Raw genomic sequence first — 16,281 nt, forward strand, 5'->3', positions numbered from 1 at the left:
CGGACGTACACGCTAAACGTGGGGCCAAAATGTGGCGTTGAGAGAGCCTGACGGGGTAGTCCCAACAAGACGGGGTTAGTTCCCCCTCTGAGTTCCTATACACAGTCTCCTATATAAAAGGTGTACACACATATCTTGTAGGATGCGAGTCCCCTTCATCAGCACGGATAATCCCCCCTTCCCCAGTTCTGCCCCTCGTCATCTGTCCAGCTCCACACTTATCCTAGCAGCTATTAGCATGTGGTAATAAAACGGCAATAACGGCGAGCGACGCTGACGATTTATAAAGTCATTACACAGAACGAACAGAAGTGTTTTTTCTGGACCATGGAAGTAAGAACGACCCCCCCTCCCCCAAGATTACATTTGGGTAATGCATTGTAAGAGCAGGGGGCCGGCGTGCAGCTGTTCGGAGGGTGAGAGGTGAGAACTTACATGTGTCAAGTGGGGCTGCAACACCGGAAAACCTTACAAATTTCTGTGAAGGCGACAGTGATTCCTTGTGCTACTGCAGGGTAACCGCAGGTTGTAGAACTATCCCGGAATAGGCAAAGCCGACCGGAAATAACCGCAGTAAATCTACTTATTTACCAGATAAGGCCGGAGAAACGGCACCTGGTGCCCACAATGGGTAAACCGGCTGAACAACAGCCGAGCCGTCAACATCAGGAATTATTATATTACAGGACAGTCACCGGAGCTACTGGAGTTATATATTACAGGATCGTATGAACAGAACTCCTGCCGCAACTGTAACGCAGGATCGGTACAAGATAAGTAATGTATGTACAGAGTGACCCCGACAAGCAGAATAGTGAGTGCAGCTCTGGAGGGTAATACAGGATGTAACTCAGGATCAGTACAGGATAAGTAATGTAATGTATGTACACAGTGACTCCACCAGCAGAATAGTGAGTGCTGCTCTGGAGTATAATACAGGATGTAACTCAGGATCAGTACAGGATAAGTAATGTAATGTATGTATACAGTGACTGCACCAGCAGAATAGTGAGTGCAGCTCTGGAGTATAATACAGGATGTAACTCAGGATCAGTACAGGATAAGTAATGTAATGTATGTACACAGTGACTCCACCAGCAGAATAGTGAGTGCAGCTCTGGAGCATAATACAGGATGTAACTCCGGATCAGTACAGAAGAAGTAATGTAATGTATGCACACAGTGACTCCACCAGCAGAATAGTGAGTACAGCTCTGGAGTATAATACAGGATGTAACTCAGGATCAGTACAGGATAAGTAATGTAATGTATGTACACAGTGACTGCACCAGCAGAATAGTGAGTGCAGCTCTGGAGTATAATACAGGATGTAACTCAGGATCAGTATAAGATAATTAATGTATGGACAAAGTGACAACTTTTTAAATGCTTTATAGAAAACTGCAGGGAATTTAAATTTGGCTAACAAGAGTGTGATAGAAATGTGCACATAATGCTATTACCTTTTATATTGGATATTTACCATCAAAACTGGAGGAGCCTTAAAAAATGGATTAGAAAATGACCAGGCAGCTTGGATCAGGTAACACTGGGGCAGGTTTATGCCTCCCTCACCAGGGATCTCCCAGTGCCACCATCCAGTGCTTGCTCTATCCTTGTGGACCTGGTGTAAGGTCTCCAGAATATCCCCACACCGCTCACCTTCATCAGTCACATCGGTGGTCTCGGATTTTCCATCTCTGTGTTGCCCTTCAGCGACTTTAACAGCAACTGCTCTGCAAACAGCTCCGTACCGCCTGTCCAGAGAACGGACTCCAGCTTCACGAGTGTACCTGCCAGGAGGAACAGCACAACATGGGTCAATTCTGGTTTACATGCCGAGGGAGAAAACCCATCCTCATCATGTTCAACTGACGCAGCTGTATGATTCGTTACAGTGTATTAGAGCTGTGTCTTGTAAGGAGCTGGGCAGCTGTGTCACACGGACATGATCAGGACATGTTTTCAGCCTGTTGATGTTAACAAGAATGTTTCCTTTCACTTACAGCAATCAGATCTTGAAACCAACCGGTGAAGAACGGATGTTAACCATTGCCTCAGGATACACAGGAATTAGGTCTTCAGCTCATCAGAAAAAAAGTGAAACCAAACCAAACACCCCTCCACCCTCATGCCCAAGGGAATACTCACCGGGTGATAATTTCCAAGGTAGTTTCGGGTGGGATCTGGATCTGCTCAGGGGTCAGTCCATGCTGGGACAGCTGTTTAGCAATGAGGTGTCTGTGTGCAATCTCGATCTTTTCTTCCTGGCTGTACCCTGTAATAAATGATAAACCGCCATGTCACCCGGGAGAAGCGTCTTGTGAATGGTTTTCTTAACAGGAGTCTTACTTTAGGAAGTACGAGAATTATATTACATATCCTGTACTGATCTTGAGTTATATCCTGTATTATACTCCAGAGCTGAACTCAGTATTCTGCTGGTGGAGTCACTGTGTATATATATTACATTACTTATCCTGTAACTGATCCTGAGTTATATCCTGTATTATGCTCCAGAGCTGCACTCACTATTCTGCTGGTGGAGTCACTGTGTACATACATTACATTACTTATCCTGTAACTGATCCGGAGTTATATCCTGTATTATACTCCAGAGCTGCACTCACTATTCTGCTGGTGGAGTCACGGTCTACATACATTACATTACTTATCCGGAGTTACATTCTGTATTTTACTCCAGAGCTGCACTCACTATTCTTATGGTGGAGTTACTGTGTATGTATATACATTACTTATCCTGTACGGATCCTGAGTTACATCCTGTATTATACTCCACAGCTGCACTCAGGATAAGTAATGTCATTTATGTACACAGTGACTCCACCAGCAGAATAGTGAGTGCAGCTCTGGAGTAGAATACAGGATGTAACTCAGGATCAGTACAGGATAAGTAATGTAATGTATGTATACAGTGATTCCACCAGCAGAATAGTGAGTGCAGCTCTGGAGTATAATACAGGATATTACTCAGGATCAGTACAGGATAAGTAATGTAATGTATATACATACACAGTGACTCCACCAGCAGAATAGTGAGTGCAGCTCTGGAGTATAATACAGGATGTAACTCAGGATCAGTACAGGATAAGTAATGCCATGTATGTACACAGTGACTCCACCAGCAGAATAGTGAGTGCAGCTCTGGAGTATAATACAGGATGTAACTCAGGATCAGTACAGGATAAGTAATGCCATGTATGTACACAGTGACTCCACCAGCAGAATAGTGAGTGCAGCTCTGGAGTATAATACAGGATGTAACTCAGGATCAGTACAGGATAAGTAATGCCATGTATGTACTCAGTGACTCTGCTGATTACTGTATGTAGCTTAATTCTATATGTGAACTGTATAACTGCGGTCAAAGAGATGGATTTACCTTCAACCCACACTTACCTGGAACCTCGAGAACCTCCATCCGATCTAACAGGGCAGCTGGAATAGTGGCAGTGGTATTGGCGGTAGCAATGAACAGGACCTGGGATAGGTCAAAGGCCACATTCAGATAATGGTCGGTGAAGCTGTGATTCTGCTCTGGGTCAAGAACCTACAAAAAAAGAGAGACAAGACAAGGAATGAACGGCAATGATAATTCTTGCGTCATCTGGGTGGATTGGTGTTTGGCATCGCAGCACTGAAGGGAAAGAGGCTCATTCCTGGTAAAATGGCGCCACGGTGTGTCTGCTGCACGCACAACAGATTGTAAGCTCACTGGGGCAGAGACAGATACACTGTCCCCTCTACAGTGCTGCAGCATATGCGAACACTACAAATCCCAGGCTATTTGCTAGCTGTTCCCACGATTTCTTATCAGATACACACTGGGCATGCTGGGATCTGTAGTTCCAGATCCGCTGACAGCAGTGCATTGTGGGCGTTTAATTATCTTACCCAATAACCCTGCAGCATATAAAGGGTTTTACTGTGCTGGAGTTTGGGAATATGGGAGAGACGCGTTGAGCACTGAAGGATAAAATGGCACGCGACAGCAGAATGGATCCTGCACCTACGGATGATGACTACATCTACGGATGATGACTACATCGGTTTTAAAAGGTTCCCGCCTAGTAGTAATGAGTTTACCTGGCCGGCAGGAATTATTTTACAATGTGATGTTTGAGGGAAGAAAACATGATGACAGAAATTCAGACATAAATTCCCTTCTCTGCAAACATCCCCTCTGGCCTTGACCTATGGCGGGTGATGGAGTCACATTGTGTTTGGGGGGAGGATACTTTAAGGGGAGCTCCATCATTGCCTAGGGAATCTAAAATCTATCATCTCTGTATTAAATCTTCATCAACATTTTTTTTTTTAAATCAATTCCTACCAGGAAACCATCAACAAGCAGGCTTACTTTTTTTCAAAAAATGTATTCGGCATATTTCTGCCTGTGTTAATACCTAGCTGAGCTTACCGCATTGACACACGCACATCCAATGCTAATTAAGACATGAATATCCAAAACTTCTAATTAAATACCTAATACTATATCAGGGCTTCCAGGGGGGTGGATGAGGGTGATGAATGAGCAACTCAGACGGATAGGACATTCACAGTAGGGCACTATTATACACCCAAAATACCAAAATGTAAGCACATGATAAGAATAACACGTCCATCAACAGCAGCTTGTTGACAGTTTCCACGTAATTAAAGGAGAATTAATTCTATACGGCTTACAATTTTAAACTGAAGTAAGATTTATTATAAGAAATGTTCATTTTAACAACAAGTTTATGAGGCGGCCGCGTTTATAGTCGATTCTCACACATACACTCAGATTACAGTCAGGGTTATAGACATTCTCACAAAACATCGGCCAAACCCACCGATTTCGACTGGACTCGCTGACTATCTAATATTGTCATTGAGAACACATGTGCGTGTGTGTCTATGGTGAGGTCGGGAGGAATAGCTGTTGGATGAACGAGCATTCGGTCGACAACTATTGACGGTGTATGGCCAATTAAGACTATGCATCACAGCCGGCCGATGACCATCCGACAACCGGCCAGCGACCATCCGACAACCGGCCAGCGACCATCCGACAACCGGCCAGCGACCATCCGACAACCGGCCAGCGATCATCAGACAAACATTTGCCGACCGCCCGACACCCAACCAGTGATCAGCTGACTACTGTCCGACACCCAACCAGTGATCAGCTGACTACCGCCCGACACCCAACCAGTGATCAGCTGACTACCGCCCGACACCCAACCAGTGATCAGCTGACTACTGTCCGACACCCAACCAGTGATCAGCTGACTACCACCCGACACCCAACCAGTGATCAGCTGACTACTGTCCGACACCCAACCAGTGATCATCCGATAATCATCCCACACCCAGCCAGTGATAACCCGACAAGCAGCCGACAACTCTGTCCCACAAAGGACTATGAACAATACTCTGATATCCCTTATAACAAGCAGTCAGGTGTATATATTCCTCGGGCCGACATCACATGACACAGAGCAGGACGGAGACTCCCCCAACACACAACTAAATGCACCATGTTACCAGTTCAGACCATCGTGGGAGAGGAAGTGCGTTCCAAGAATAGCGAAGAACTTCCTCCCCCACTGATCACATTCCCTCTGTCCTGAAAGACGTCGCAGTCACGAGAGAAGAGAAATCAGCGCCACATATTACAGCAAAAAAAAGTCAAAAACAAAGACATAAAATACATAAAAAAGAAGATGATCACGATTGTAGCGATCTTTCATGAGGTTCCTCATAGAAACATGCACCTGTACCTTCTAGACACAAACACCCTGTATTTCAATACCTCACCGTTTTCAAGATCTATGCTTGCTATCAGTGAATGGGAACATACAGATGTAGCAAACTTACTTGACAATTAATGTGTTAAATATACTATATTTGTTTACATCCAGAGGCTGAAAAGCTGTCCTGGCCTAATACTTCTCACAGCTGAGGGTTTGTTACAATTGTATCCAATCTAGACTATGAGCTAAACAGCATTAACTTCAGAACGATACATTTTAAATACATTGTAGCAAACGATGAGGACACGAGAGAGAATATTTGTACGGATGTATCACAGAGGACTGGCTAGACTGGAAACCATTGTAACAAACCCTCAGTTGTGAGGAGTATTAGATCTATACAGATTTTAAACCACCGGATGTAAACAAGACTGTTCCCATTCATGGACAGCAAGCAGAGATCTTGAAAACGGTGAGGAATTGGAACACAAAGTATATTCGAAAATTTGAGTGACAAAAGAACGGAATACACTTTTAATATTTATAATTGGAGTCAGGTTGGCCCCGCCTCCTGGCGACCATAAAAATAACAATTCTCCAGAACTGCACGGAAAAATGTGACCGGGACAGGAAGGGTTAACTTTTTCCAAACTCAATACTGTGAGTGGCCTGGTTAATGGAGGAAGACGTACGCCGTAATAAGACGAGGACAGAAGAAGCTTCTCCTAATTTGCGCTGTGCTCCGGTGTGTTTCAACGGCCACGAATTTCGCAACGCACGGTTAAAAGCCTCGCCAATGGAGCAGCAGGAGGAGGAGGGGCGCAGAAGCATCCAAGAAAAATACATAAGAAATATCGTCTGCTGTAGCGAAGCGTCCAGCGAGACCTCAATATAGAGGGATTAAGTCAAAGTGTCTTTCTGGCTCCATATGAACACATGGCAGTCACCAGCGCCGGCTAAGTGCTCGCCGTCACACAAATAGCGCACTGTAATATTTTATAACAAGCCGTCCGAGGGGAAAACATGTAAAAGTGGACCGTGCCCCCTCCCCCAACCATTATAATAAATAGTTTCTTCTCGAAGAATTATCAAAGGTCATCTAAAATTAGAACAAATGCGGCGCTGTAGTGTAAGAACGTCTGGAAACAAGAAAGAATTCTCCATTATCCTAAATGACGGGAAACCCAGAACATTCCAACGACACGGACGGGTCATGTGATCTCTACTACAAGGATAAAGTTTCCCAATTCCAGGGAGAGAAAGATTGTGACCATAACATGACACGCACCAGAAATAACAGCGATCAGAGAGCGGCCACAGGGGGCAGTATTATAGTAGTTATATTCTTGTATATAGGGGGCAGTATTATAGTAGTTATATTCTTGTATATAGGGGCAGTATTATAGTAGTTATATTCTTGTATATAGGGGCAGTATTATAGTAGTTATATTCCTGTATATAGGAGCAGTATTATAGTAGTTATATTCCTGTATATAGGAGCAGTATTATAGTAGTTATATTCTTGTATATAGGGGCAGTATTATAGTAGTTATATTCTTGGATATAGGGAGCAGTATTATAGTAGTTATATTCTTGTATATAGGGGCAGTATTATAGTAGTTATATTCTTGTATATAGGGCAGTATTATAGTAGTTATATTCTTGTATATAGGGGGCAGTATTATAGTAGTTATATTCTTGTATATAGGGGCAGTATTATAGTAGTTATATTCTTGTATATAGTGGGCAGTATTATAGTAGTTATATTCTTGTATATAGGAGCAGTATTATAGTAGTTATATTCTTGTATATAGGGGCAGTATTATAGTAGTTATATTCTTGTATATAGGAGCGGTATTATAGTAGATATATTCTTGTATATAGGAGCAGTATTATAGTAGTTATATTCTTGTATATAGGGGCAGTATTATAGTAGTTATATTCTTGTATATAGGAGGCAGTATTATAGTAGTTATATCTTGTATATAGGGGGCAGTATTATAGTAGTTATATTCTTGTACATAGGGGCAGTATTATAGTAGTTATATTCTTGTATATAGGAGCAGTATTATAGTAGTTATATTCTTGTATATAGGGGCAGTATTATAGTAGTTATATTCTTGTATATAGGAGCGGTATTATAGTAGATATATTCTTGTATATAGGAGCAGTATTATAGTAGTTATATTCTTGTATATAGGGGCAGTATTATAGTAGTTATATTCTTGTATATAGGAGGCAGTATTATAGTAGTTATATCTTGTATATAGGGGGCAGTATTATAGTAGTTATATTCTTGTACATAGGGGCAGTATTATAGTAGTTATATTCTTGTATATAGGAGGCAGTATTATAGTAGGTATATTCTTGTATATAGGAGCAGTATTATAGTAGGTATATTCTTGTATATAGTGGGCAGTATTATAGTAGTTATATTCTTGTATATAGGAGCAGTATTATAGTAGTTATATTCTTGTATATAGGGGCAGTATTATAGTAGTTATATTCTTGTATATAGGAGCGGTATTATAGTAGATATATTCTTGTATATAGGAGCAGTATTATAGTAGTTATATTCTTGTATATAGGGGCAGTATTATAGTAGTTATATTCTTGTATATAAGGGCAGTATTATAGTAGTTATATTCTTGTATATAGGGGGCAGTATTATAGTAGTTATATTCTTGTATATAGGGGCAGTATTATAGTAGTTATATTCTTGTATATAGGGGCAGTATTATAGTAGTTATATCTTGTATATAAGGGCAGTATTACAGTAGTTATATTCTTGTACATAGGGGGCAGTATTACGGTAGTTATATTCTTGTATATAGGGGGCAGTATTATAGTAGATATATTCTTGTATATAGGAGCAGTATTATAGTAGTTATATTGTTGTATATAGGGTGCAGTATTATAGTAGTTATATTCTTGTATATAGGGGCAGTATTATAGTAGTTATATTCTTGTATATAGGGGCAGTATTATAGTAGTTATATTCTTGTATATAGGGGGCAGTATTATAGTAGTTATATTTCTGTATATAGGGGGCAGTATTATAGTAGTTATAATTCTGTATATAGGAGGCAGTATTATAGCAGTTATATTCTTGTATATAGGGGCAGTATTATAGTAGTTATATTCTTGTATATAGGGGCAGTATTATAGTAGTTATATTCTTGTATATAGGGGGCAGTATTATAGTAGTTATATTCTTGTATATAGGGGGCAGTATTATAGTAGTTACATTCTTGTATATAGGAGCAGTATTATAGTAGTTATATTCTTGTATATAGGGGCAGTATTATAGTAGTTATATTCTTGTATATAGGGGGCAGTATTATAGTAGTTATATTCTTGTATATAGGGGCAGTATTATAGTAGTTATATTCTTGTATATAGGGGCAGTATTATAGTAGTTATATTCTTGCAGTGGCGGACACAGACTGCAAAAGGCCCCTGTGCAGATAATGTGCCAGGGCCCCCCCGCCCCCCCCCCCCATACCGACAAAGTTACCTAAACATATATATGCATATAAAAATAAACCTTACTAATAAAAATTATGAAGGAAGATTTATATTGTACATTTTATTACCAGTTTAGAACACAAGTAACACATTTTTTTCCGGGTTAAATTCTTATCTAAACTAAGTCCCTAAATGTGGGCAAAGAAAATGAAAAACCTATACTCACCTCCTCCGGCGCCTCCGTTCCCCCTCCGCAGCCCCTATCCCTTTCTGTGTTTACAAAGCTGCTGTGGTGACGCGCGGTCGATGGCACATGACCGCTGCAGCCAATCAATGCCCTCAACAGCGATTTGCTGTGGAACTACTGTCCTCAGCAGCACACCAATGAGGAGTTATTGGCAGCAGCGGTCACGTGCCATCGGCAGCGCGTCACCAGTGCAGCCTTGTACACTTGTAACACAGACCGAGACAGGAGGATGGGGGCTGCGGCGGGTGAACGGAGGCGAGGGAGGAGGTGAGTATAGTTTTTTTATTTTCTTTGCCCACATTTAGAGACTTAGGTTAAATTGAATCATTGAATATAACACAAAGCACTCATGCAACTGAGATGCAATAATTTAGATGATCTTATCATGCTTAGCTTACTGCACTGTTACCTATCAAGCAGGACTGAATCTCAAGATATCTACAGAGGGGGCTGTATGGCGTTATCTACAGGGGGGACTGTATGGCGCTATCAACAGAGGGGGCTGTATGGCGTTATCTACAGGGGGGACTGTATGGCGCTATCTACAGAGGGGTCTGTATGGCGCTATCTACAGGGGGGTCTGTATGGCGCTATCTACAGGGGGGACTGTATGGCGCTATCTACAGGGGGGACTGTATGGCGCTATCTACAGGGGGGACTGTATGGCGCTATCTACAGGGGGGACTGTATGGCGCTATCTACAGGGGGGACTGTATGGCGCTATCTACAGAGGGGGCTGTATGGCGTTATCTACAGGGGGGCTGTATGGCGTTATCTACAGGGGGCTGTATGGTGTTATCTACAGGGGGGACTTTATGGCGTTATCTACAGTGGGGTCTGTATGGCGTTATCTACAGGGGTTCTGTATGGCGTTCCCTACAGGGGGGGTCTGTAGGGAAAGTCATACAGCCCCCCCCTGTAGGGAACGCCATACAGACCCCCCTTTAGGGAACGCCATACAGACCCCCCTGTAGGGAACGCTATACAGCCCCCCCTGTAGGGAACGCTATACAGCCCCCCCTGTAGGGAACGCCTTACAGCCCCCCCCTGTAGGGAACGCTATACAGCCCCCCCCCCTGTAGGGAACGCCATACACCCCCAATCACTCAAAAAAATGCGACCTACAGTGTGAAAAGACAAAAGACATGTATCCCCTATCCACAGGATAGGGGATACATGTGTGATCGCTGGCATTGATAGGGAGAGCGGGGGACCGAAAGTCCCCCGAAGTTCTCCATCACTCACCTCTGACTTCCGGTGTCTGCGCAGCTCAAGTGTGACCGGCGCTCCATTCATTTCTACGGAGCTGCCGACACAGACCCCGGAAGTCCGAGGTTTGTGATGGAGAACTTCAGGGGACTTTCGGTCCCCCGTTCTCCCTATCAATGCCAGCGATCACACACGTATCCCCTATCCTGTGGATAGGGGATACATGTCTTATGTTTAATGGCAGAGCGGGGAGATACTCCCTGCTCTGCCGTAGTGTTCCGTGGCATCGCGCTGTAGCAGCCATAGCGGCAGCTAGCGGAGATTCCGGCCAAGGTGGGGGCCCGTGCCGGCAGGTGACGCGGGCCCCCTCATGCCGCGGCCCCGTAGCAGCCGCTACGGCTGCTATAGCAGTAGTTACGCCCCTGTGTTAGGGGGAGTTCACACTGAGGTTTTTTTCGCGAAAAACGTCAGAAAGTGCCTCCCATTGAAATCCATGAAATTTTTCCTGCGAGCAGTAAAAACCGCATGCGGGAAAAAGAAGCGCAATGCCCTTTCTTCGGGCGTTTCTGTCTCTGACTTCCCATTGACAACAATGGCAGGCAGAAAATGCGTTTTTTGCTGCGTTTCCCTGCCCACGGCCCGATGGCCGAAAAACGCCACAAAAAAACGCAATGAAAAACGCGGGAAGTGTTCTACCGGCAGGTCAAAATATGCCTCAAAATTCCGGAAGGAATTATGAGGCAGATTTTTCTACATAAAAACTTCTCCCTTCTGACATGAACTTTTTAACTTCATCTACCTGTCCTCTGCAGTCTGCACGTCCTCCACTCGTCCTGTGTCTGTCCTCCGCTCATCCTATGAGTTCTCCGGCAGTCCTGACTGTACTGTCCAGCCGCCCGAAGTCTTACGTCGCACCGCCCCCTGTCCTCTCCCCTGCCTGAGCGCTCCTCCTACCACCAGCATCGCCGTCCTGTCCTATTCATCTGTGCCAGATTGGCAGTGCAGTGTAGCGGCTATCACCGGGCCCGGGCACCCGCCCCCTCCCTCCCGATTGGTAGTGCAGTGTGGCGGCTATCACCGGGCCCCCGCCCCCTCCCTCCCCTCATGCCTAGTGTTGTGATGCTACTAGGCATGAGGGGGCCCGTGCCGCCAGGCCTGGTACATAAAATGTAATGTGCCTGTCAGGGCGACACGGGCCCCCCCATGCCGCGGGCCCCGTAGCAGCTGCTACGGCTGCTACTGTGGTAGTTACGCCACTGAACGGGCCCCCTTCCCACGCGGGGCCCTTGTGCAGCTGCACCGGCTGCACATGCGGTATGTCCGCCCCTGTATTCTTGTATATAGGGGGCAGTATTATAGTAGTTATATTCTTGTATATAGGGGCAGTATTATAGTAGTTATATTCTTGTATATAGGGGGCAGTATTATAGTAGTTATATTCTTGTATATAGGGGGCAGTATTATAGTAGTTATATTTCTGTATATAGGAGGCAGTATTATAGTAGTTATATTCTTGTATATAGGGGCAGTATTATAGTAGTTATATTTCTGTATATAGGAGGCAGTATTATAGCAGTTATATTCTTGTATATAGGGGCAGTATTATAGTAGTTATATTCTTGTATATAGGGGCAGTATTATAGTAGTTATACTCTTGTATATAGGGGGCAGTATTATAGTAGTTATATTCTTGTATATAGGGGGCAGTATTATAGTAGTTACATTCTTGTATATAGGAGCAGTATTATAGTAGTTATATTCTTGTATATAGGGGCAGTATTATAGTAGTTATATTCTTGTATATAGGGGGCAGTATTATAGTAGTTATATTCTTGTATATAGGGGCAGTATTATAGTAGTTATATTCTTGTATATAGGGGCAGTATTATAGTAGTTATATTCTTGTATATAGGGGGCAGTATTATAGTAGTTATATTCTTGTATATAGGGGCAGTATTATAGTAGTTATATTCTTGTATATAGGGGGCAGTATTATAGTAGTTATATTCTTGTATATAGGGGGCAGTATTATAGTAGTTATATTCTTGTATATAGGGGGCAGTATTATATTCTTGTACATAGGGGCAGTATTATAGTAGTTATATTCTTGTATATAGGGGCAGTATTATAGTAGTTATATTCTTGTATATAGGGGCAGTATTATAGTAGTTATATTCTTCTATATAGGGGGCAGTATTATAGCAGTTATATTCTTGTATATAGGAGCAGTATTATAGTAGTTATATTCTTGTATATAGGGGTAGTATTATAGTAGTTATATTCTTGTATATAGGGGCAGTATTATAGTAGTTATATTCTTGTATATAGGAGCAGTATTATAGTAGTTATATTCTTGTATATAGGAGCAGTATTATAGTAGTTATATTTCTATATATAGGGGCAGTATTATAGTAGTTATATTCTTGTATATAGGAGCAGTATTATAGTAGTTATAATCTTGTATATAGGAGGCAGTATTATAGTAGTTATATTCTTGTATATAGGGGCAGTATTATAGTAGTTATATTTCTGTATATAGGGGCAGTATTATAGTAGATATATTCTTGTATATAGGAGCAGTATTATAGTAGTTATATTTCTGTATATAGGGGGCAGTATTATAGTAGATATATCCTTGTATATAGGAGCAGTATTATAGTAGTTATATTCTTGTATATAGGAGGTAGTATTATAGTAGTTATATTCTTGTATATAGGGGGCAGTATTATAGTAGTTATATTCTTGTACATAGGGGCAGTATTATAGTAGTTATATTCTTGTATATAGGGGCAGTATTATAGCAGTTATGTTCTTGTATATAGGAGCAGTATTATAGTAATTATATTCTTGTATATAGGAGCAGTATTATAGTAGTTATATTTCTGTATATAGGGGGCAGTATTATAGTAGTTATATTCTTGTATATAGGGGCAGTATTATAGCAGTTATGTTCTTGTATATAGGAGCAGTATTATAGTAATTATATTCTTGTATATAGGAGCAGTATTATAGTAGTTATATTTCTGTATATAGGGAGCAGTATTATAGTAGTTATATTCTTGTATATAGGGGGCAGTATTATAGTAGGTATATTCTTGTATATAGGGGGCAGTATTATAGTAGTTATATTCTTGTATATAGGGAGCAGTATTATAGTAGTTATATTTCTGTATATAGGGGGCAGTATTATAATAGTTATATTTTAGACTACAGGATGCTAATGGTATGTTACTTGTGTTTCCTCCGGATCGCAGCTTCAGGAGGAGCTCAGAAATCAGCTATTGTGAGAAGTTCCTGCTTTAGTTTTCATTTTTAAGTGCAGGAAAAGGAAAGAACTAAAAAAACTTGTTCCTACTTTGTTTCTTCCAGGAAAGATTATGTGAAAGTAAAGTTTGTTAGAGAGGAAATGCCAAAGTAAAAAATTCCATCTATTTGTTTCTATATGATGAAGCTCTAAATTTGGAATCGGGTAATAAAGGAAATGCATGATGGGAAATTCTCTAATATGACGTTATGGAGCCTTCAGGTCTGTGAGAAAATCAAACTCCCCACCGATTCCATCATCTATTTGTGGGAAAGCTGGGTGACAGCTACTATGGGAGCTAGAATGACGGCCATATTGGTTTGCACCCAGCTTTCCCAGTATCAGATAACATAGCACAGTCCGGAGAGATGTATTTCTCTGATTATTATCTCTGCACTAAACGACGGACAAGACATTCTCATAACCCACAGATTAGCGGAGTCGTATTCCCATGAAAACACGCTAATCCCCTTAACGCTCTGTAATGCGGCAGAGAATCACATTGTGAAATCTCCTTTCTATCGGCTCGGACTCCGAGGCCTTCGGGTTGATGTATTTTGTGCAGCCGAGCAGCTGTGCAAACATTACGGCCATCGCTGGGGTCCCGTGGAGGTAGAGAGTGGGCTGATATGGCGGCAAGACGATCCGCAGATAACATCGGTGTTCTGTTTCGGAATGTTATGTAATACAGAGGAAATAATTAAAGGGGACATGTCAGCTTTAGGTGCCTAGTGTAATATATATGTCGGAGAGATCTCGTCTGCACCTGGCAGAACATATAATGTGATATAGGAGGATCATGTGCGGCCGCTCGTGTCCTGGGTCTCTGCTCCGCGCCTCAAGAGGGCAAAATAAAGCCATAAATGACGAAAAATCGGCCATAACAAGTAGTGGTGAAGGTGGATCAACCTAGAAGTGGGCACCGAAATGTTACAGACTGCCCAATATGTAACGAATAATCCATTCTCCACCGCTGGGAAATGTCAACCATCCTCCCTTGAATTTCCATAGTACAGAAGGCGACCATATTGGAGTTCAGAAAAGCGTGGACATCCAGGGTGGTCACCACTCATGGTCAGGCTGGTATCTGGGCAACCTCCAGAGCTGACTGGGCGCTGACTGGCACATACAATATCTGCAATAACTACAAAGGAAAAGTTTAAACACTGCTGTTAATGGGAGTGAACATATTTACAAAAATCATCCCTGGTTCTAAAATTTGCAACTGGTTTGGTCAATTAAACGGTTACTAAATCTAAAACCTGGAGCTTATAATTTTATTGTGCTGGAGTGATATAAGAGGAGCGGCTGATGTCAGTCACATATGATGTAATGTCTCTGGAGATTATAATAGTACTGGAGTGATATAAGAGGAGAGGCTGATATCAGTCACATATGATGTAATGTCTCTGGAGGATATAATAGTACTGGAGTGTTATAAGAGGAGCGGCTGATATCAGTCACATATGATGTAATGTCTCTGGAGGATATAATAGTACTGGAGTGATATAAGAGGAGCGGCTGATATCAGTCACACATATGATGTAATGTCTCTGGAGGATATAATAGTGCTGGAGTGTTATAAGAGGAGCGGCTGATATCAGTCACATATGATGTAATGTCTCTGGAGGATATAATAGTACTGGAGTGATATAAGAGGAGCGGCTGATATCGGTCACATATGATGTAATGTCTCTGGAGGATATAATAGTGCTGGAGTGATATAAGAGGAGCGGCTGATATCAGTCACACATATGATGTAATGTCTCTGGAGGATATAATAGTGCTGGAGTGATATAAGAGGAGCGGCTGATATCAGTCACACATATGATGTAATGTCTCTGGAGGATATTATAGTACTGGAGTGATATAAGAGGAGCAGCTGATATCAGTCACACATATGATGTAATGTCTGGAGGATATAATAGTACTGGAGTGATATAAGAGGAGCGGCTGATATCAGTCACACATATGTAATGTCTGGAGGATATAATAGTACTGGAGTGATAAGAGGAGCGGCTGATATCAGTCACACATATGTAATGTCTGGAGGATATAATAGTACTGGAGTGTTATAAGAGGAGCGGCTGATATCAGTCACATATGATGTAATGTCTCTGGAGGATATAATAGTACTGGAGTGTTATAAGAGGAGCAGCTGATATCAGTCACATATGATGTAATGTCTCTGGAGGATATAATAGTACTGGAGTGATATAAGAGGAGCGGCTGATATCAGTCACATATGATGTAATGTCTCTGGAGGATATAATAGTACTGGAGTGTTATAAGAG

At 42.1% G+C, this 16,281-nt stretch overlaps 1 protein-coding gene across 1 annotated transcript in view; it reads right to left on the bottom strand.

Annotated features, from left to right (window-relative positions):
* Window positions 1-16,281, bottom strand: part of LONP2 (lon peptidase 2, peroxisomal) — a 62,845-nt gene that overhangs the window by 17,968 nt on the left and 28,596 nt on the right. Inside the window, exons 9-11 of the mRNA XM_075838385.1 lie at window positions 3,421-3,571; window positions 2,152-2,278; window positions 1,663-1,793 (exon numbers count right to left, since the gene is read on the bottom strand). Of these exons, the coding sequence (XP_075694500.1) occupies window positions 1,663-1,793; window positions 2,152-2,278; window positions 3,421-3,571 (409 nt within the window). The remainder of the gene's footprint in view (window positions 1-1,662; window positions 1,794-2,151; window positions 2,279-3,420; window positions 3,572-16,281) is intronic.

The sequence above is a fragment of the Rhinoderma darwinii genome, chromosome 9, assembly GCF_050947455.1.
Source record: "Rhinoderma darwinii isolate aRhiDar2 chromosome 9, aRhiDar2.hap1, whole genome shotgun sequence".
In the NCBI taxonomy this organism is placed as follows: domain Eukaryota; kingdom Metazoa; phylum Chordata; class Amphibia; order Anura; family Rhinodermatidae; genus Rhinoderma; species Rhinoderma darwinii.